This window comes from Cervus elaphus, chromosome 27 (genome assembly GCF_910594005.1).
Source record: "Cervus elaphus chromosome 27, mCerEla1.1, whole genome shotgun sequence".
Lineage (NCBI taxonomy): Eukaryota > Metazoa > Chordata > Mammalia > Artiodactyla > Cervidae > Cervus > Cervus elaphus.
In genome coordinates, this window is record NC_057841.1 from 45,948,491 (window position 1) to 45,972,185 (window position 23,695).

The following is a 23,695-nucleotide window of genomic DNA, read 5'->3' on the forward strand; positions in this document are numbered from 1 at the left end:
GAATACAGGTTGTTAGACCCTGATGCATACCTGTAAGAAGTTCTGTAGAAACTAAGACCCCCACCCAGGTGGAGGATGGTAACCACACGCTGACTGCAGCATGCAAAACCCAGACTGGTTGGAACATCATCCCATTACCTCACAACAACCCATCAGAAGAAGGTCCACCAGCTGCTCGTGCAGCCTTCAACCCTCTCCCCTCACACCATCTTTAAAAACCCTGAAAGCCATCAGGGAGTGTGGGTCTCTAAAGTATGAGCTGCCTGCTCTCCTTGCTTGGCGCCGGCAAATAAATCCTTTGCTGTGAACACCCACTATCAAGAGTTTAGCTTTCTGCACTGTAGGCACAGGAGGCCTTGTTAGGTAACACAGTTTCTAACTTTTTTGAGGAGCAGAATCGAGACAACAAAAAGAAAGACCCAGGACCAACATGAAGGAAGAAGGAAAGGAAAGGGAAAAGGAAACAAGATGTCAGCACTCTGATTTTGGACACTCCTTTGGGATAGGGAATCTAGATAGGAGTTGAAATGAAAGAACAAATGCAGAGGAAAGAGAAGGTGAAGGACAAGTGTGCCTTCAGGGAAGAAGGGGTGGGTGCAGTGGGGTGGTTTCATTTGAGAGAAATGTTAAGTGGAAGGTTCCAGAGTAGCTACAGGGATGAGGAGTTAAAGAATTTTAAAAAAGAAATTTTGATAATTTTATTAAATGCTGTTATAACCTATAAACTGTATTCACTGTAAGATCCTTTCAGAGACACTTCTTAAAATACCTTCCACTGCTACACTGTGCTTATCTGCTACGCTGCATAAGTACCGAGCAAAGGAGAGCCTCAGGACTGACCAAGTGTCTGAATTCAAAACCTGTGTGAAGGAAAAAGTAAAACTAGGAAAGACAGTGGTTGATTGAACAAGTTCAGGCTCTGTTCTCCTATTCAGCTACCTAACGTCTTTACTGTGCAGCCTTTTGTTAAGATTCCTAATAAAGCAACAATTTTTTTTACTCATTTTATAAAGGTAATTCTCTTGCAACAAGATTTCTCATGGACAGCACTGTGTCCTGATGCCCAGCACAGAGTCCATACACAGCAAGAGCTCAACCAGCGATGGCTGAATTAAGGAAAGTTCTGACGTGTTTACCCGTAATTCCTCCTCCCTTTCACAACTCTTCATTTTCCTAAAATCCATTTCTATTTACTCATGAAAGCTTCCCCCAGATAATAATCCAAACCACAAGGCAAGGTGCTTATTAGTTATCCACAGATGTGAAGGCCACAATCTTCACATAAATAAAACTATCTCATGAACTTTGTTTCCCAAGAAAATAAGCAGTTATGTCATATAAAACTTCTATGAATAAAACCATGGGACTTCAGCAAAGTCAGGCACCAATCTTATATTCTAGAAAATACTCTTGCAATAAATTTGATACTGTAAATAGAAAATGATCCTAAGGGGAAACAAAACAACAGCTCAAATTTCAATTATACTAGACCAAACTAATGAGAAAAGATCCTGATGCTAGGAAAAACTGAAGGCAGGAGGAGAAGGGGATGACAGAGGACAAGATGGTTGGATGGCATTATCGACTCAATGGACATGAGTTTAAGCAAGCTCTGGGAGATAATGAAGGACAGGGAAGCCTGGCATGCTGCAGTCCATGAAGTCCAAAAGAGTTGGACATGACAGCAACAGAACAAGACCAAACTAGTTTGTCCCAACACATAAAAAAATGTATTTCTATTTCAAATATAAATTATATAAAGATCATCTACAAAGTCCCTGATTCAGTATTCAAATATCTAAATATTCTCTCACAGAACAGACCTGGAGGAAATTATCCAAAGAGTTTGGGGATTCACTCTACCCTTGGACTGTGAGTTCCATAAAGACAATTTTTAAAAAGAAACAGCAAGAAAATGAAATCAAAGACATCTAAACTGTAAATAAAGAAGGTAAAGCTATCTCTTTTCATAGATGGCATGATCCTGTACATAGGAATTCTTAGGGGATCTACTGAGATACTATAAAACTAATAAATGAGTTCTGAAAGATTGCAGGGTACATGACCATCACACAAAAATCAACTGTACTTCTAAATACTTGCAGTGAACAATCCAAAAATGAAATTAAGAAAACAATTCCATTTATAATAGGATCAGATCAACTGATTTTTGACAAGGGATGAAGAAAAATAGTCTCTTCAAGATACAGCACTGGAACTTAAGAGAATGTACTTACTTGTGGGGGCTGGGGGAGAAGGATGTGGGCAAGGGACAGTTAAGGAGTTTGGGATGGGCATGTATACACTGCTATATTTAAAATGGATAACCAACAAGGACCTACTGTATAGCACAGGGAACTCTGCTCAATGTCATGTGGCAGCCTGGATGGGAGGGGAGTTTGGAGGAGAGTGGATACATGTTTATATGTGTGCCTGAGTCCCTTCACTGTCCACCAGAAACTATCACAACACTGCTAAATGGCTATATTCCAATATAAAATAAAAAGTTTTATTTAAAAAAAGATACACTGCTGGAACAAATAGATACCCACATGCAAAAGAACGACGTTGGACCCTTACTTCATACCATATCCAAAAATTAATTTTTATTTATTTTTTGGCTGCACCGTGTGGCATGCTCTTAGTTCCCCAACCAAGGATCCAACCCACACCCCCAAAAGTGAAAGTACAGTCTTCACCACTGGACCACCAGAGAAGTCCCTAACAATGGGTTTTGATATGCCACCAAAACAAGAAAGAAAAAACAGAAGGTGGCTCAGATGGTAAAGGATCCGCCTGTAATGCAGTAGACTGGGTTTAATCCCTGGGTTGGGAAGATCCCCTGGAGGAGGGCATGGCAACCCACTCCAGTATTCTTGCCTGGACTATCCCCATGGACAGAGGAGCCTGGAGAGCTACAGTCCATAGGGTCGCAAAGAGTAGGACATGACTGAGTGACGAAGCACAGCACAGGACTTCATCAAAATTAAACACTTTTGTGTCTGAAAAGATACCATCAAAAAATTTAAAGAAAACCCACAGAATGGGGTAAAATATCTGCAAATCATGTATCTGACAAGGGACTTATATCTAGGATACATAAAGAACTGTTACAACTCAATAGTAAAAAGACAAATAACCCAATTAAAAATGGACGAAGGATCCAAATGGACATTTCTACAAAGATATACAAACATCTAATAAGCACATGAAAACATGCTCAACTTGATCAGTCATCAGGAAAATGCAAATTCATACCACGAGATGCCATTTCATACCCACCAAGATGGCCAGAATAAAAAAGTAAGATGACAACAGGCGTTAAGCAAGGACTACTGGTAGGACTGTCAAATACTGGAGCTACTCTTGTAAATGGTTTGGCAGTTTTTCAAAAGTTAAAACAGAGTTACCAGTTGACCCAACAATTCTGCTCTTGCATATATACCCAAGAGAAATGAAAACTTATGTCCACACAAAATCTTATACAGAAATGTTTGTAGGAGCATTATTCAAACAATGGAAATAATGCAAACATCCATCAACTAATGATTAAATTTAAAAAATATAAGGTATATCCATTCATTTGAATGTGCAGAAATAAAAAGGAATGAAGTACTGATACATGCCACAACACGGATGAAGCCTGAAAACATTATGTGAAATGATAATCACAATCAGTAACAAAAGACCACATATTATATGATTCACTTGCATGGAAGGTCCAGAATACGCAAATCTACAGATAAAGAAAATAATTGCCAAATTCAGACTTAAATTGAAGAAAGGAGGGAAACTCACTAGACCATTCAAGTATGACCTAAATCATATCCCTTACAATTATACAGTGGACGTGAGAAATAGATTCAAGTGATTAGGTCTGATAGAGTGCCTGTTGAACTATGGATGGAGGTTCGTGACACTGTATTGGAGAGACAGGGATCAAGACCATCCCCAAGAAAAAGAAATGCAAAAAAGCAAAATGGCTGTCTGAGGAGGCCTTACAAATAGCTGTGAAAAGAAGAGAAGCAAAAAGCAAAGGAGAAAAGGAAATATATACCCATTTGAATGCAGAGTTCCAAAGAAGAGCAAGGAGAAATAAGAAAGCCTTCCTCAGTGATCAACCCAAAGAAAAAGAAGAAAACAACAAATGGGAAAGACTAGAGATCTCTTCAAGAAAATTAAGAGTTACCAAGGGGAACATTTCACGCAAAGATGGGCACAATAAAGGACAGAAACAGTATGGACCTAACAGAGGCAGAAGATATTAAGAAGAGGTGGCAAGAATACACAGAAGAGCTATACAAAAAAGATCTTCACGATCCAGATAATCACGATGGTATGATCACTCACCTGGAGCTGGACATCCTGGAATATGAAGTCACGTGGGCCTTAGGAAGCATCAATACAAACAAAGCTAGTGGAGGTGACAGAATTCCAGAAGAGCTATTTCAAGTCCTAAAAGATGATGCTGTGCAAGTGCTGCACTCAATACGCCAGCAAATTTGGAAAACTCAGCAGTGGCCGGAAGCAGGACTGGAAAAGGTCAGTTTTCATTCCAATCCCAAAGAAAGGCAATGTCAAAGAATGTTCAAACTACCGCACAATGGCACTCATCTCACATGCTAGCAAAGTAATGCTCAAAATTCTCCAAGCAAGGCTTCAAAAAGTACATGAACCGAGAACTTTCAGATGTTCAAGCTGGATTTAGAAAAGGCAGAGGAACCAGAAATCAAATTGCCGCTGGATTATCAAAAAAGCAAGAGAGTTCCAGAAAAACATCTATTTCTGCTTTATTGACTATGCCAAAGCCTTTGACTGGGTGGATCACCACAAACTGTGGAAAATTCGTAAAGAGATGGGAATACCAGACCACCTGACAAATCTGTATGCAGGTCAGGAAGCAAGTTAGAACTGGACATGAACAACAGACTGTTTCCAAACTGGCAAAGGAGTATGTCAAGGTTGTATACTGTCACCCTGCTTATTTAACTTATATGCAGAGTACATCATGAGAAATGTCGGGTTGGATGAAGCACACACTGGAATCAAGATTGCCAGGAGAAATATCAATAACCTCAGATATGCAGATGACACCACCCTTATGGCAGAGAACTAAAGAGCCTCTTGATGAAAGTGAAAGAGGAGAGTGAAAAAGTTAGCTTAAAGCTTAATATTCAGAAAACTAAGATCATGGCATCTGGTCCCATCACTTCATGGCAAATAGATGGGGAAACAGTGGAAACAGTGAGAGACTTTATTTCTGGGGGCTCCAAAATCACTGCAGATGGTGACTGCAGGCACAAAATTAAAAGACGCTTACTCCTTGAAAGAAAAGTTATGACCAACCTAGACAGCATATTAAAGAGCAGAGACATTACTTTGCCAACAAAGGTCTGTCTAGTCAAGGGTATGGTTTTTCCAGTAGTCTTGTACAGATGTGAGAGATGAACTATAAAGAAAGCTGAGCGGCAAAGCATTGATGCTTTTGAACTGTGGCATTGGAGTAGACTCTTGAGAGTCCCTTGGACTGCAAAGAGATCCAACCAGTCCATCCTAAAGGAAATCAGTCCTGAATATTCACTGGAAGGACTGATGTTGAACCTGAAACTCCAGTACTTTGGCCATCTGATGCAAAGAACTGACTCATCTGAAAAGACCCTGATGCTGGGAAAGATTGAAGGTGGGAGGAGAAGGGGACGACAGAGGGTGAGATGGTTGGATGGCATCACCGATTCAATGGACATGAGTTTGAGTAAACTCTGGGAGTTGGTGATGGACAGGGAGGCCTGGTGTGCTGCAGTCCATGGAGTCACAAAGAGTCGAACACAACTGAACTGAATTGTTGGGGGCTGAAAGGGTGAAAGATGGGGATGATAGCTAATGGTACCCGATTTCCTTCAGAGGTGACAAAAATGTTCTAAAAGTGACTGTGGTGATGGCTGCATAATTCTGTGAAAATACCAAAATCCAATGAGTCACACACTTTAAAATGGTCTGTTGACTTGTAAAGTTTGTGAATTACATTTCAGTAAACATACTCCTTGGAAGGAAAGTTATGACCAACCTAGATAGCATACTAAAAAGCAGAGACATTACTTTGCCAACAAAGGTCCGTCTAGTCAAGGCTATGGTTTTTCCAGTGATCATGTATGGATGTGAGAGTTGGACTGTGAAGAAAGCTGAGCGCCAAAAAATTGATGCTTTTGAACTATGGTGTTGGAGAAGACTCTTGAGAGTCCCTTGGACTGCAAGGAGATCCAACCAGTCCATCCTAAAGGAGATCAGTCCTGGGTGTTCATTGGAAGGACTGATGCTGAAGCTGAAACTCCAGTACTTTGGCCACCTCATGCGAAGAGTTGACTCACTGGAAAAGACCCTGATGCTGGGAGGGGTTGGGGGCAGGAGGAGAAGGGGACGACAGAGGATGAGATGGCTGGATGGCATCACCGACTCGATGGACATGAGTTTGAGTAAACTCCGGGAGTTGGTGATAGACAGGGAGGCCTGGCGTGCTGCGATTCATGGGGTCACAAAGAGTCGGACACGACTGAGTGACTGAACTGAACTGAAACTTCTAACAAAAAATTAACAAACACTAATTATCAAAATATATTAGGTAATTATCACAACACTAATACCTATATTTACTGATACCAAATTTTTCTTTTAAGTATCTTTAAATATCTGCCAAATATAGTAAAACCTCTCCCAAATTGAAGGAAGATGTTAAAAGACACTACTCGAAACAGCAGAAGCTCTCTTAATCAGCCTTTATCTAGCTGACTGACCCATCTCATGGTCCCCAGTCCTCTAGCAACCAGACTGACTGATCTCCATGACAACTACTAACCATGAGTCACCAGTGCATTCAGGTCACCTGGTAGGGGAGCTGAACATTTACCACACATCAGTTGGGTCTGTTCCCAAACCTACTCATGCAACTCTACTGATATGATTACAAAAATAGTTCAATTAAATGATGTACTAACTGATGAAATGTAATATATGCATTCACATTTCCCTGCCAATCTACATGTAAACAGCAAATGAAGATATGCATCAAAATAATAATGACCCTGTGAAACAGAAGAAAACTTCAGAAAGAAATGTTTCTTCCCTTGAGGAGAAACTGGACCTACATCCAATCTTTAATACAGCATATAAGATCTGGCACCAGACTTCCCTGGTGGTCCAGTGGTTAAGACTCCATGCTCCCAATGCAGAGGACCAGGGTTTGATCCCTGGTCAGGGAAGTAAATCCCACATGCCGAAACTAAGAGCCCAAATTCTGCAAATAAAGATTCCACATGTTGCAATGAAGATCCCAGACTTGGCAACTAAGAGCCAGAAGAGTCAAATTAAAAAAAAAAAAATCATTGCTCTAACATTAAAAAAGAGAACTGGCATCACTTGTCCCCATCCAATTCCTACACCTTCCCCTCACACACACCATGCTGGCATCCTGCTGTTCTGTCAGTCTCAAAAACAGCTTGCTCTCTGACACTTCACTATGATGTCCTTTTGCCTGGAAAGTTCCACTTCGTGTCTAAACCCTTTCCATCAGCCTGGCTGACTTCTTAAAGCCAAGTCCGTCATTTACACAAAGATGCACATACTCCTAAGAGCAGCACATAAAGGATGCTCAATGGTAAGTCACCTCTACCATGTACATATAGGAAGAGATGTCTAGAAGAATATTCTAAACAGTCATTATAACTAGATAGTAGAGTATGAAGTTATTTTTACATTCTTCTCTGTATCTTTCTGTGATATAAAATACAACAAGCAATTTCTACAAATGAATAAAGGTACTTTGAAAAGGAAATAAAAGTTGAGCCCATTCCCACTTTGATCCTATCAAAATAAAAAAAAAATTGTTTCATCTTAAAAACATTTAAAATTCAAGCTATTCATTAAAGCAGATTGATCTGGCCCTTGGTGGTAAATTATTATGAAAACTTTCTACTCTATTATCCAAGTACTTAGAACTGTTTAAATTACTTGGAAGATAAATTTTCTGTTCTTTCAGGAATAAAATGTTTAATCTCAGATAATTTGGTTATTCTGAAATCCTTTGCAAGACAGAGTACAACTGTCACTGGTCTTCAAATACAGTAAAAACTGTACAAAGGAACACTACTTGTTACAAATTTTGTGTCCTATGGTCAAACAATGTTGCTGGTATTTAAGACATCTATGACGGTACCACAGAAAGGCCATTTTGGTAATAAATATTATCTGAGACAGACGGAGAAGAGCAGAGAGAGAAAGGACAGAGGGGACAGGGGAGAGAATCAGAGGAGCTGCCATAATGCCTCCAGTCTGCATCTGAAGATACACAAAATAACTGGAGATTTAACTATTTATCACATCATCAATATCTCACTACCAACCTCTGTTAGTACTGACACTCAGAAGTAACAACTCATGGGGAGACACAATTTACCCTAAGGACACACAAGCCAATTTCCAGGCTATATAAGTTAATGTCAATCAAATAGCCATATAAAATCAGGCATGTTTGAGGTCTTTAATCCAAAAAGACAGGAAGCAGAATGTGTGTACTTTTTGTTCCTTTCAGCTTGCTGACTGAGGAGAAAACGCTGTTGTCACCAACAGTTAAATAACATTTACCCTCCCAACCCTTTTGAAGAGCACATATCATTTTAACTTTCTTGCCACACAATCCTATTTATAAATGCTTAAATCAAGGTTTTAGATCACACAAAGCTTTCCAATGAAAGGGTAGGTTGATAGTAATACCTTTGTAGTTCTGCTAGATATTCTTAGATCTACTTAGTTTGGTATCAAATACTAATTTCACAACCATATAAAACAGGCTCACTATGCAGCTACAGTTTACACAAGTTTCTGTAAAAATATTACATACTTCATGCGAATTTTTCAGTTACTTTTGAAATTAATTCAGGGCTATCAAATGTCAATTAAAAGAAGGACTACTCATCAAATTATCACTGTGAGAAATTATCACTGTGAGTCTACCTGAGCCAGAAGTAAAATCAAAGTACAGGGGCTAACTCAGCTAAAGACAAAATGGGGAAATTCCCTGGCAGTCCAGTGGTTAGGACTCTGCGCTTGCACTGCTTGAGGACCTGGGTTCAACCCCTGGTCAGAGAACTAAGATCCCACAAGTCTCATAGGCAAAAAAAAATTTTTTTAAACAAAAATGGGTTTTTTTCTTTTGTTTTATTTTGTATTGTACTCTGTTAAAGCAGTCAGCACCCACATATTACCTTTGGCAGTTTATTTTAGGCTGCTCAAGGAACATGAAAAATCTTCACATAGTCCAGTTTCTGTCAAAATCTGTATATAACAAGAATGGAGTAAGTCTAAATACTACCTCTGATGTGTCCTTGGTTCATTTCCAAAAGCTCTGGGTTTCCCCACAGAGCAGACTAATTCCAGGTGCGATTTCCCAGGAGATAGAAATACACAGCAAAATTCTTGAGTCATTCTGAGTAATTCAGAATCAGGCTAATTCACAAATTGCTCCAGTAGAGACTGTGTTCACCTAACAGTGGGGCTGGGGGCTCATGGACAGAGTCTGTTCCTTCTTTGCCTGGTTTCCATACAATAGGAATGTATTCCCTCACTGCATAATGCCAGGACCAAAAGAGTCACAGGTGAGAAACATATAAAGGACAAGGACAATTTCATGGGCACAAAACTGTCAGCGTTCTGCAGACGCAGACAACCAAGGGTTGGATTCAGACAAACCTGAAAGAGCTAAGAGAGGTGGTTGTGCAACACACTGGCTCTACAGCCCTGGGCAAGGCCCTCAACCTCGCCACACCTCAGCTTTCGTTAGTAGTAGAACCCACTTCATAGACTGGTTGTGAGGATTAAATTAAGGTATCTAACAGTACTCAGCACAGAGGAAAAGCTAAAGTGTTTTTTAAAGATGTGGGAATGAAAGACAGTAAGCACTTATATATGGTACTTTATTTGAACTTCATAAATATGAACTTTATTTCTAAGACAGGAGCATAAATCTTTTCCATAGTTCCCCTCAGTAAAGCTTACACTTTCTGCTATGCTATGATTTTTACAAACTAGCTCTATCAAGATTAAAGGATCGACAAAAGTTATCTAACTTCATATAATGCTTTAACCAATTTCACATAAAATACAGCAAATCCATCAAAGAGAACAGAACAAGGTTGTTCTGGTTACTCATTCAACCTTTTTGCCTGCTAAAGGGAAAGGGCCTCTGAGTGCTGCATAATTAACTGTAGTTAATAGAAGACAGAATGGAATGAAATTTAGAAAGCTAAAAACAAGGGAAAAGTCTCAATTAAGATACTTGGAAATTTCAATCTTTTATGTTTTAGTATTTTTAAGTGTCTAGCCTTTTATTCAAATGTAAGAGTATCACCCACAAGACTATTTAAGTAACAGCAGAAGGAAAAACTTGTACACTAGGAGTCAAAGTTTCCCTACCTGTGGATTGGAACCACTTCCCTTGACAAGCAAATCCCAAGTATAGGTCAGTCATGTGACAGTTTATAAATGACCACTCCCAGAGAGGAGGCCAAGGCAGGTAACACACTATGTACATTACAGGTCCTCCTCAAAACCAAAGGGACAGAACACAGATTAGTGGTTAGTGGGGAGTTGGGGATGGGGGGATCCTAGTGGGTGATGAGACTTGACTGTGGTGATGGTATTTGTCAAAACTTGAAGAATTTTAACTAAAAAGTTTAAATTCTACTGTATATAAATTTTATCTTCAAAAAAATAGAAAAACAACAGTGTAAGAAAAAGTTAAATTGCTTATTAAAGTAAAAAATTTTGGCTTCATTCATACGCCAAGGCTTTCCTCGCTTTCCACCAACCCAGCTCAGGGCTCTGGTTTGACCTCTCCCGACCCTAAACTCCATTTCTCAGGAAGAAGTCCCTCTGCTCTCCAGACCCAGCCCAACTCTAACTGGTTAGTTTTGTGGCCCTTTTACTTTCAAAAATTACCAGGGAGTCCAAGGAGCTTTTGTGTGTATGAGCTATAATCAAACATTTACTGTATCAGAGATTAAAACTGAAAGTTTTTTGTTGAATTGTTTAAATTGTTCAAAAATAATATTGTTATAGAGCAGAAATTAACACAACATTGTAAAACTATACTCTAAGAAAAATTTTTAAGTAAAATAATTAAAGAAAAATAATGCTATTAAATGTTAATACATGTAACATTTTTTTAGAAAGAAATGCTCAAAATTTTCCAAAAAAATAGACTTTCCAGGTGGTTCAGTGGTTAAGACTCTGAGCTTTCAATGCAGGAGACTCAGATTTGGTCCCTGGTAGGGGAACTAAGATCCCACATGCCACTCAGGGTGGCAAAAAAAAAAAAAGTCAGTAAAATAGTGAAAGGGGTGGTACTGTTTCATATTTTTGCAAAACTCCTGAAGGCTATGCTTAATAAAAAATCCAGCTACATCTGCTCTTCTGCAGCCACTCTGATAGGACAGTCAGGATCATGTAGCCATGAAGCCTCTGAAAGCACTGTCATACACTCGTGACAGAATAAGAGTAAAAGGACAAATAATGTCTCAGTAATACAGAAGATAGTTTGACCACGAAAGGGTTTCAGAACCCCCCAGAGGCTTCACACTGTCCTTGGAGAACTACCGCTCTAGCCCGGCCACCTCTAGCTGCAACCACTTCTGGTGCTGGCAGGCACCCATTCTCCCTTGGATCCCTCCCTCTCCACCTCTCTTCCCGCCCCCTCTCTCTTTCCCCTTCTCTCTCCCCCATCTTCTTTCTCACTCTCTCTTCCCCCTTACTACCACTGCATGCACGCATGCATGCTCAGTCAGGTCTGACTCTTTGCCACCATGGACTGCAACCCACCAGGCTCCTCTGTCCACGGGATTATCCCAGCAAGAATACTGGAATGGGTTGCCATTTCCTCCTTCAGGGGATCTTTACCACTGAGGCACAAGGGAAGCCCTTATTATCACTGTGTGTGTTAGTTGCTCAGTCGTGTCCAACTCTTTGCAACCCCATGGATTGGGGTCCGCCAGGCTCCTCGGTTCATGGGATTTTCCAGGCAAGAATACTGGAGTGGGTTGCCATTCTTTTTTCCAGGGGATCTTCCCCACCCAGGGGATCAAACTCGGGTCTCCCACATTGCAGGTAGACTCTTTACCATCTGAGCCACCAGGGAAGACTACCATTACCAGCACCAAATGGACAATTTCCCCCAACCTAAAAAACAAAACTTCCTACTTAAACTATCTCCTCCTTCACTCCAGTAAGTTTTTTTTAAGTTCCCACTCCTCCTACTGTCCCTCCTTTTTATTACTTTAATTACCAAACCTCAAAAAAATCTAAGTAATAAAGATAAATCACCATCCACAACCCCAATATCTTCCCTAGAGGTAAAAACCACTGTTACTGTAAAAGATACTCCAAACTCACTTTGTGAACTATCAGACCAAACTTCTCATTTTCTCATTATTTTCCCTCTTCAAATAGTTAGACCAAAAAAAAAAAGTTCTGAAAAACAGTTCTGTTTAGATTTCAAGTCTTTTGATGATAAGTTATGCATCAAAGGATTGAGCTATCACGTAGGAGATGACAGAGTGACATTCCTACACAAACAAGTGCTAAACAAAATGTTACAACCATGTTAATTTTATGGCAACAAAACATAATGAGACTTATGACTATGCCTTGGATGTAAAGTCCTCACATTTCATCACCTAAATGCAGATCAATGCTGATTATATTTTTATCAATTTGATATCAATAAAAGTGTCTTCAGAGTTTATAAAACATTTTCATCCATATAATCTCTTTGAAATTTCACAACCCATGAAATTAGTAGAAATTATCTTTAACATTTAATAAATAAGAAAGGCAGAATTATGAGAGAAAAAGAATTAGTTGCTCAAAATTACATAGCTAGAAAGATGCAAACCAGAAACCACAGGCAGAACTTTTATTTTTTGACTCAAATCATATCCCACTTCTTTATATCACATTGAACAATAAATACATCAAAAATTGTCACAATAAGGCTTCCCTGGTGGTCCAGTGGTTAAGAATCCGCCTGCCAATGCAGAGGACACAGGTTAGATTCCTCGTCCAGGAAGATTCCACATGCTGCAGGGCAACTAAGCCCAAGCACCACAGCTACTGAGCCCAAAAGCCCGTGCTCCACAACCATACAAGTCACCACAATGAAATGCCCGAGACTACAACCAGAGAGTAGCCCCTGCTTGCCACATCTAGAGAAAGCCCTAGCACACAGCAGTGAAGGCTTAGCACAGCCAAAAATAAAATAAAATAATTTTTTTTAAAAAGCTGTCAGTAAATATAAAACAAGTTGAATAACTTCTGATGCAAAAAAGAATAAATTATTTTTGCTTGTTATACAATATAATCCCTTGGGAAGCTTGCATCTTACTTAAAATAACAATCAAAATTTAATAAAACTGATGTCAACTTGTAGATGCATTATAAAATTAGAAAAATAACATCTTAAATTCTTAATTAGGTATTAACAAAAGGCCTAAAACTCCACGTGTAATGACGCAACAGCTCCAGACAGAAAAAACCTCCATATATACATAATTCATTGATGCTGCCCTCATACTTCAGCTTTACCACTGAAACTTCTGCAAGGGACACAGGGAGCCACACGGAAATCCCTTAAATTTCACAAACTGAATTTTAAATTATTTAAAAAATAGTAAACATACTTGTATACAAAGACAAAGCATTTAATTCATCAGTAATGTTACTGAATGACTTCCTAAGTCCCTATTTTTTCCCACCTCAAAGCGATTCCACAGGAGTCCGACATATTTAAATGATTTATATGACAAACTAGATGAGATTATTTCAAAAACTTAACCTATTTCTTGTTAAGGGCTCTGAATCTTAACTCCATTTCACAAACAACACAGGAAAAATTTTAAACTATGATACAGTTTATCTTTATAACATACCTTGATATTTTAAATATATGGACATGATTAACTGATTTTTCTTTACATTTTACTCTTCCTAAATACAATAAATATATACCTGTTCTCAACACATCCTTATCAGAAGACCAAAAACCCACAGAGAGGTATTTCAGTGCTCAAGTTAGTCGGAACAGAACTGTAAAGCTGGGTTATTACTAAGAAATATTTTAACATTTCTCTTACCTCAGTTTCTGTACAATGTGAATACTCCACTTTACCTGTAATAAAAATACAAAAAGTTACTTTTCAGAGGATTTGGGTTTTTTTTTAATCACTGACCAAAAAATACCTGAGCTATTCTGACTACAGCTTCATTATGTCTATGAAAATCTGTGCCACAAAAAGGTTCTAGTATGACCAAATATTCTAGAAGTTCCTGCTTAGAGATTTAAGTTTTTAAAAGTTTCATAAGAAAATCATCAAGAAAAAGATGCAAAGAACACAATTATAATAAAATAGAAAACATATTACACATATATAAAGAAAGCAAAACAAAAATATTTTTTCTTGCTTTCTTTAAAGGCATTTAAAAGCTACCATTTAAAACACTTGTAAGAAAAGTCTTGAAAAGACTCTTGGTCTCTTCCCTAAATATATTTCCAGTTTAAAGGTACAGTGATCATTTCAATTAAGGCAGAAATGTTTTAAATTCTTATTTAACATATGACAGTAGTTTTTCTATAATACATAGACACAACACTATAATTAATTTAGCAATTCTCCCAATAGAAGATCAACCAAAGAATAACCAGACTGAATAATATTTGGCCATACAAGCATTAATTTTTCTCATCACTGAGACATCAAAATACCAGAGAACATGTATAGTTATATTTTTCTGTTAACTTGGGTGGTTAAAACAAAGTTATTTTAAAGGAGAACCATTTATGAAAATGTTTTAACAAAAAGAGTAAATAGCATACATTTACACTGGATAGTAAAAAACTTAATGTTCCCAATCTACACATCTTAAATCTCATCATCCTAAGTTCAAATACACATTTATCTCGACCTCTTTCCCTCCCCTCCTCACTCACTCCTCCTCCTCTCCAGCCCAGGACCCCTACACCTACCCTACAGGGAATGTTCATCAGTCTGATTTATATACCTTAGAGTCTACAACGATACTGCTGGCTCTGTGGGCTCACCAGTGAGTAAGGCCAGCTGACAGCCTCACAGAGCTAACACTCTGATGTCTGTCCCCCCTCCATCACCTCCCAACCTATTCTGTGGCACCAGAGGAACCAAATATAACAACCTGTTCTGAAATCAAAGGTCTAATAATACGCTTTGCTAACTATCAAGAGTGTTATTTTTTTCTATTTAGCAACCTTAATTAACTAAATTTTATATTATCTCATAGAACAAGTATCATTAAACGACAAGTATTTTCCACTGAAAATAATTACTTCAGTTTCAGCATATTTTCAACAAAAGTCAAAAATTATCTTTGTCTACTTCACGTCATTTGGCAACACTCAAAGTCCGCGTAGCACAGAGGTTTCCCTTCTGTGCAGATTCTAACGGCTGTTCAGCATGCTGCCATCGGAAGAGCTCTGAGGGGGACTGCAGGCAGCAGCCCGGGCCCACTCAACGAGGTTTCCACTGGCACAGAAGCGAAGGGCCCTGTGGAAGCCACACTTCTCACACTCCTGTGCTGGGATGAGATGACCAGAGTTGTGGTTCTTTTTATGTACAGTGTGGATCTGGGTTACAAAATTCCCCTTATGACATTAATCCAGACATTAACTGTCTAAATTTCATGAGACCTCACAGCACTATACCACTTTCTTCAAGAACAACGAGAACTTGGAAGGGAATCAAAATTGACAGCAAATCATAAAACAAAGTCAACTGGCAAGCATCAATCCCAAATGTTCTCGTGCTTCCTATCAACATATTCTCCTAAAAGTCTCCTCCCCACGGTGGCCTCTGCTCACGGCCAAGACCCTCCCAGGCAAGAGGCATCTCCTTTAGATACAGCACCCTTAACTGCCATCTAGATCATCTGCCCCAGTGCATTACCTATCCTCTATCGGGACTGAGTATATCCGATTTACACTATGAAAACTACCTAGGCAAACATCTCACTATTTAAATTTTAATACACTTTTATGAGTATTTTATGAGTAACATACTAAGTTCTTCAAATGCAAATAGAATCAAAACAATTCTTAATTGTGAAAGGAGGTCAGAGTTAGGGAGCAACTATCATTAGACAATTTTTAAACAGATTTTCATCATTTCCCATCAATAAAACTTAATTTTGTACACATCAGACAACAGGATGAACCAATTGTTTCATCGAAACTATGACTTGTCTTACAGTTCTCATATGAAATTGGTTCCAACAGTTCAGGGCAAAAAGTTGTATTTACGTTCTTTTTTTTACTATTAATGTAAATAAGCTCCCCAATACTCTCCCAAGGATTTAAAGAGGCTAAATTAAAGTATGAATAAGTGACTATCAAGTTTGAAAGTGATAAAGTGAAAAAAAGCTAAATTAAGAATATTATATGATTTTTCAATTTAAAGCTAGTATACATGGTGGTCAAACACTAATTAACTTTCTCTGATACTCTGCTAAACTCTTTTCAGACCCTTATAATCTATACTAAAACTCCAGTGCAAGACCTAAGGCAACTAAGATCTAATGACAATATGAAAAACAACACCAGATTTTTTTCAAACTCAGGAATCACTTTATGGACTCCAAATATATATTTACTTAAGACTGTTTTAGTAGTTCTTTATCAATCTGGAATCAGAGTATCTTGAAACATTCATCTTTTTATAAAGGAAAGAAATGACTCAGTTAAAATATATGTGCAATATATGTGTTGACAAAATACCCTTACATAAATTTCCTCATTTGATTCTCGTAACAATTCTGTAAGAAGGGCTGGACATATATTATTTCCCCTTTACAGAGAAAGAGAGTCAGAGGGGTAATATGGATTGCCTGAGGTTAGAACTAAGTGATAGTGTCTTTCCAAGAATCCAACCACATCTTCTACAGGCAACTCTTTATGTTCTTACCACGATACCATGTGACATTAAACAGTTGATTTGCAACCTTTCGGAAGAGCAAAGGAACTTGACAGGAATCAACACGACTCCATAAGAAAAATATTTTTTCTGGGCCAACTTAGTTTCCAGCAAGGGTTAAGTCAACATCTTCCCACCCCTTCCTGTGCATCCCACCCTCCCCACCCCGTAAGCACCCAGGCAGGAAGCCTGAGAGCCTCCCAGGACTCCTCCCTTCTTCCCACTGTAATGTCAACAAACTAAACAGCCACGTGCCATTATATTTCTTAAATCACCCTCAGACTCTTTCTCCCTATTCCTACTCCCTCATTCAGACCTCCATTACCTCTGGTCTGAACAGCCATAATACTCCTAACTGGTTTGGTAACTTAGAGGCTACTAAGACCTAATGATAGTATGAAATGCCCCATAGTGTCTCTGCCCTCAGCTTACTCAGTTCAATCCATCTTCTACAAAGCTTATCTTCCCAAACAGAAGAGTCTGCTTACATCATTTTCCTGCTTAAAATGCTTCTATGGCTATCCACCACCTATACAGACTACAAATACAAACTCAGTCGTGAGGCACAAAAAGGCCTTCATCACCTGAGCCCTCCCACATACCTTTCCAGCTGATCTCGTCCACCCCTCCCACACACATCCGACGCTCCAGGCACAGTGGACGCCCACTGCAGAGAGGACAGACAGGTTCAGTCTCGTGTGCCAACTCCAAACAACTGGCAGTGACTGCCTGAAGCACCCTGCTGAGAACTGAAGATACTTATAAATTTAGCAGCAAAAATGTGATGAATGATTCTGCAGTGCCTGCTTTTGGTATGGGGACGTGGGTGTCACACACATGCCATACCACAATTCGTGTACTATTGCTCTCTGACAGTTCTTCCACGTTGCTGCTTCTGCTGAGCATGCTCTTCTCCTGTGATCCCACTGCTCATCCTTCCAGACCCAATCAACAGAGCTCCCCTGTGAACCTGCCTGATGTCACACCAGCAGAATCAGTCCCTCTCTCCCTGTACTCACACACCTTTCTGTATGTCTCTATTATTTGGAATCATTGGACTGTAAGTGTTAATTTATGCTCCTGTGACCTTCTTGAAGGTATGAGTGCACTTCCTCTCCCTCTGTATTTTCAACATTTAGTCCAGTACACTTAGAAGACACCCAAGTACTGGTGAAACGAATACATAAAGACATTAATGAGGATTCTTCTAACATGCTATTTCACTAAAATCCAGGAAGATATGGCAAAGCCAGGACCAGACAACCTATGGGGACTGTCGCTGGCATTCTACCACTACTCATCATATATTTCCATATATATCTCTCAGAAATATAAACTACTAAGCAAGTATACTAGATAGGAATTTGGCTTCCAGTTAGATTAGTCAGCGGAGAAAATAAGAAATACAAGGGGAAAAAACTGACTCAATTTCTTTAAAAAGTGCTCTAGCAAAAGTAGTATAAAAAGATCTATGAGTCAGTTTTCAGAAGCTAAATATGGACTGCTAAATCTTATTATTATTAGGGATACAGCCTTTCCATATACTTGACACTAGTCAAATCCTTATTATATTTACACTAATGCCACTTTAAAGGGCCTGGGTTTGATACCTAGTCAGAGAACTATAGGGTTTCCTTGATAGCTCAATTGGTAAAGAATCCACCTGCAATGCAGGAGTCCCAGGTTCAATTTCAGGGTTGGGAAGATCCGCTGGCAAAGGGACAGGCTACCCATTTCAGTATTCTTGGGCTTCACTTGTGGCTCAGATGGTAAAGAATTTGCCCACAATGTGGGAGACCTGGGGTTTGACTCCTGGGTTTGGAAGATCCCCTGGAGAAGGGAAAGGCTACCCACTCCAGTATTCTGGCCTGGAGAATTTCATGGACTATAGTCCATAGTGTCACAAAGAGTCTGACACGACTGAGTGACTTTCACTCACTTTATTTTTTTAATTTAACTGGAGGCTAATTACTTTACAATATCGTGGTGGCTTTTGCCATACATTGACATGAATCAGCCATGGGTATACATGTGTTCCCCATCCTGACCCTCCCTCCCCATCCCATCCTTCAGGGTCATCCCAGTGCACCAGCCCTGAGCACCAAGTCTCATGCATCAAACCTGGACTGGCGATCTATTTCATATATGATAATATACATGTTTCATTGCTATTCTTTCAAATCATCCCACCCTTGCCTTCTCCCAGAGTCCAAAAGTCTGTTCTTTACATCTGTGTCTCTGTTGTTGTCTCGCATATAGGGTCATCAGTACCATCTTTCTAATATATATATTAGTATATATTCCATATTCCATATATATGCATTAGTATACTGTATTGGTGTTTTTCTTCCTGACTTACTTCACTCTGTATAATAGGCTCCAGTTTCATCCACCTCATTTGAAGTGATTCAAATGCATTCTTTTTAATAGCTGAGGAATATTCCATTGTGTATATGTACCACAGCTTCCTTATCCATGCGTCTGCTGATGGGCATCTAGGTTGCTTCCATGTCCTGGCTATTATAAACAGTGCTATGATGAACATTGGGGTACACGTGTCTCTTTCAATTCTGGTTTCCTCAGTGTGTATGCCCAGCAGTGGGATTGCTGGGTCATATGGAAGTTCTATTTCCAGTTTTTTAAGGAATCTCCACACTGTTCTCCATAGTGGCTGGACCAGTTTGCATTCCCACCAACCGTGTAAGAGGGTTCCTTTTTCTCCACACCCTCTCCAGCATTTATTGTTTGTAGACTTTTTGATAGCAGCCATTCTGACCAGCATGAGATGGTAACTCATCATGGTTTTGATTTGCATTTCTCTGATAATGAGTGATGTTGAGCAGCTTTTCATGTGTTTGTTAGCCATCTGTATGTCTTCTTTGAAGAAATGTCTGTTTAGTTCTTTGGCCCATTTTTTTATTTGGTTGCTTGTTTTTCTGGAACTGAGCTGCAGGAGTTGCTTGTATATTTTTGAGAGTAATTCTTTGTCAGTTGCTTCATTTGCTATTATTTTCTACCATTCTGAAGGCTGTCTTTTCACCTTGCTTATAGTTTCCTTTGTTGTGCAAAAGGTTTTAAGTTTAATTAGGTCCCATTTGTTTATTTTTGCTTTTATTTCCATTACTCTGGGAGATGGGTCATAGAGGATCCTGCTATGATTTACATCAGAGAGTGTTTTGCCTATGTTTTCCTCTAGGAGTTTTATAGATTCTGGTCTTACATTTAGATCTTTAATCCATTTTGAGTTTATTTTTGTGTATGGTGTTAGAAAGTTTCATTCTTTTACAAGTGGTTGACCAGTTTTCCCAGAACCACTTGTTAAAGAGATTATCTTTTCTCCATTGTATATTCTAGCCTCCTTTGTCAAAGATGAGGTGTCCATAGGTGTGTGGATTTATCTCTGGGCTTTCTATTTTGTTCCACTGATCTATGTTTCTGTCTTTGTGCCAGTACCATACTGTCTTGATGACTGCTGCTTTGTAGTATAGCCTGAAGTCAAGCAGGTTGATTCCTCCAGTTCCATTCTTCTTTCTCAAGATTGCTTTGGCTATTCGAGGTTTTTTGTATTTCCATACAAATTGTGAAATTATTTGTTCTAGTTCTGTGAAAAATACTGTTGGTAGCTTGATAGAGATTGCACTGAATCTATGGATTGCTTTTACTTCAGAGAACTACAATCCCGCAGGCTGAATGGTGAGGCCAAATAAATAAAATTACTGATTTTAAAAATCAGTATTTATATTAAATGTAAATAAAATACACAATCCAACCTAAATTACATATGATTACATTAGATAAAAAAAACTAATCCAACCTATATCCACCTTGTAAAAGACATATCTTAAATGTGAGAACATTAAAAACTGATAGTGAAATTATGGAAAAGGAACATAGTAAATTTTAGTCAAAGAAAGCCAATGTAACTGTACACACGTTAACTATGAACACACAAACAGATCAATTGACCAAGAAGTTATCATAACTCTAAATTTTATGCACCTAAAAATACAGTCTCAAGATAAAAATTAACAGAATAATCCATGGATCAAAGTAGAAATTACAATGAAAATCAGAAAAATACTTGAACTTAATAAAAATGTGATGATATACCAAAACTTCTAGGAGAGTGATGTCAGAAACAGTGAAAAACTTCTATTCATCAAAACACAATACTAACAAGGTGAAACGGAAAGTCACAGAACTGGATAACGTATCTGCAATACACATAGCTGGCAAATGGCTTGAATCCAGAGTACATAAAAATGAGAATATGTGAAAATAAGAAGAGACAAAAAACGTAACAGAAGTAGATTAGCAGTTACCAGAGGCTAAAAAAGGGAAGAATGGGCAATTATTGTTTAATGATTACAGTTTCAGTTTGGGTGATGAAAAATTTTGGAAATACATGGTGGTGATGGTTGTAAAACACTGTGAATGTAATTAATTCCAGTAAGTTAGTTACAACCTTAACTTTTATATATATATGAAAAAAAAACTGGGACTTTCCTGGCAGTCCAGTGGTTAAGACTCTGCCTTCCAAAGGAGCAGTGAGCACAGGTTCCACTTCTGGTTGGGGAACTAAGTTTCACATGCAGAGAGGTGGGTGAGACCAAATATTAAAAAAATAATAGTAGAAAAACAGTCAAAAGACCTGAACAGGAACTTCATAAAAGAGATCCTTATGACAAACATAAAAAAAGCACTCAACCTGACTAGCCATCAGATATATGAAACTTAAAACCATTAGAAGATTTAAAAGATATGTACAAAAAAATAAATAAAAAAAATAAAAGATATGTACAACCCAAATAGCTAAACTTCTCATTGGTTAACCACATTTCCAAGTATTAGGGTGGATGCAGAGCAACAGATACACTGCTAGTAAGACAGGTAAACAGAAACCAGCACTTTGTAAAACTGCTTGGGCCCATCTACTAAAACTTAAGAGATACATGCAACAACCCAGCAAGTCTACTAGATACACACTTAACAGAAGCAGATACAGATATTCAGAAGAGTTCATAGCAATGCTGTTTGAAATAGCCAAAAACTCCAAACAATTCATACATCCATCAGTAACAGAACGGGTAAATCAACTTTGGTATTTTCATATAACTGAGTACTGTATAGCAACAAAAACAATGAAAAGCAACATGCAACAACAAATAATTTATCTAACAAGATGTTAAACAAAAGCAGCCAGCCAGCCACACACACACACACACACACCACAAAATGTAAGATTCCACACAAATAGAGTTCACAAGCAAGCATGTCCAAGGTATGGTGATAAACTAAGACACTGATTATATGTGGACGGCTACTTGTAACATTCTTTTGTTCTTAATCAGGTTAGTATTTACAAGACTGTGTCATTAATGATTTGTGCACTTTTCTGTATGTATACTGAACTTCCAAAAAAAAAAGAAAAGTTTTGAGGAAGAAATGTCAAATTAGATTTTTACACAGAAGAGAAGTTGATTATTTAATTATTTTCAAATAGACACAACACATACCAAAGAGTCTTTAAGAGATTCTGATTATCAGCCTATCATCACTAAAACCAAAAACGGCTTTTGAACTCTTGAGCACCTAGGTGAAACCTGCTCAAATTGCATAAAAATCTGGTATAACATTTTCTTGATGTATTTTCTTTGTATGATGAGGATAGCGCAAGCAGCAAAACAGTACGTCTATTTAAAATCAATAGAATCCCAGTTAGATATTGCCCTGAGAATAGCAAAGTCTGGACCAGATAAGTTGAATACACTCAAAAGCCATGCAAGAAAAAAAAAATCTTGTCTAGTCCTGACCTTATTATACTGCCACTCAAAAGTAACTACATTAAAAAAAAAAAAAAAAAAGTAACTACATGGAAGTCAGAAGTAGGGAAAACATTACTGCTGCTGGTAAGTCACTTCAGTCCTGTCTCTGTGTGACCCCATAGACGGCAGCCCACCAGGCTTCCCCATCCCTGGGATTCTCCAGGCAAGAACACTGGAATGGGTTGCCATTTCCTTCTCCTACCTCTCCTAATAAACTTGCACTACTATTTATATATATCAGTATTTTTCTAGTCTCTAAAGTAATCAAGATCCCATGTAATGGCGTAAAGTACATAGACAACACCAAAAACCATTTGCCCAATTATACTTAAGTTTTCATCTCTTTTGTTTGGTTTAAGATATCATGATGAGTACATTTTATCTGCATGATGCACTTCAGAGCTATAATGAAGACACATGTTCACAAAACAGGGAACTACCTCACATCTGGTAGTTGTGCTACCAGTCACCATTCTGCATGGTTCTGCTGCTGCTTTGGGGACACCTCTAGCCCAGAGATGCAAGAAAGACTTGCAAGAGGGAGGCCAATGTCCCCAAGATTTATCCCAAACCAGTTCTTGAGCATCCAAGTATCTCAGTCAATCCAGGCCACATTTCACTGACCTCCCATCAGCTCCAATCCATCCAAGTCTGTACCCCAATACAGGCTCCTCTGGCTTCAGCTCCTAGGTATCACTCACTTATGATAAACAGCTTGGGCAGACTGCTCTCTGAACAGTCCTACTCAACTTGGCTCTGTGGTATTTAATAAACAACTGCTGAACAGAGGAATGAATATACAGGCAGACAGTGGTGCAAGCCAGTAAAGGC

At 38.6% G+C, this 23,695-nt stretch overlaps 1 protein-coding gene across 2 annotated transcripts in view; it reads right to left on the reverse strand.

Annotated features, from left to right (window-relative positions):
* SPIRE1 (spire type actin nucleation factor 1) overlaps nt 1–23,695 on the reverse strand; it is a 159,531-nt gene that overhangs the window by 128,784 nt on the left and 7,052 nt on the right. For both annotated transcript variants that reach the window (XM_043889485.1, XM_043889486.1), the window contains exon 2: nt 14,175–14,209. In XM_043889485.1, coding sequence (XP_043745420.1) covers nt 14,175–14,209 — 35 coding nt within the window. The remainder of the gene's footprint in view (nt 1–14,174; nt 14,210–23,695) is intronic.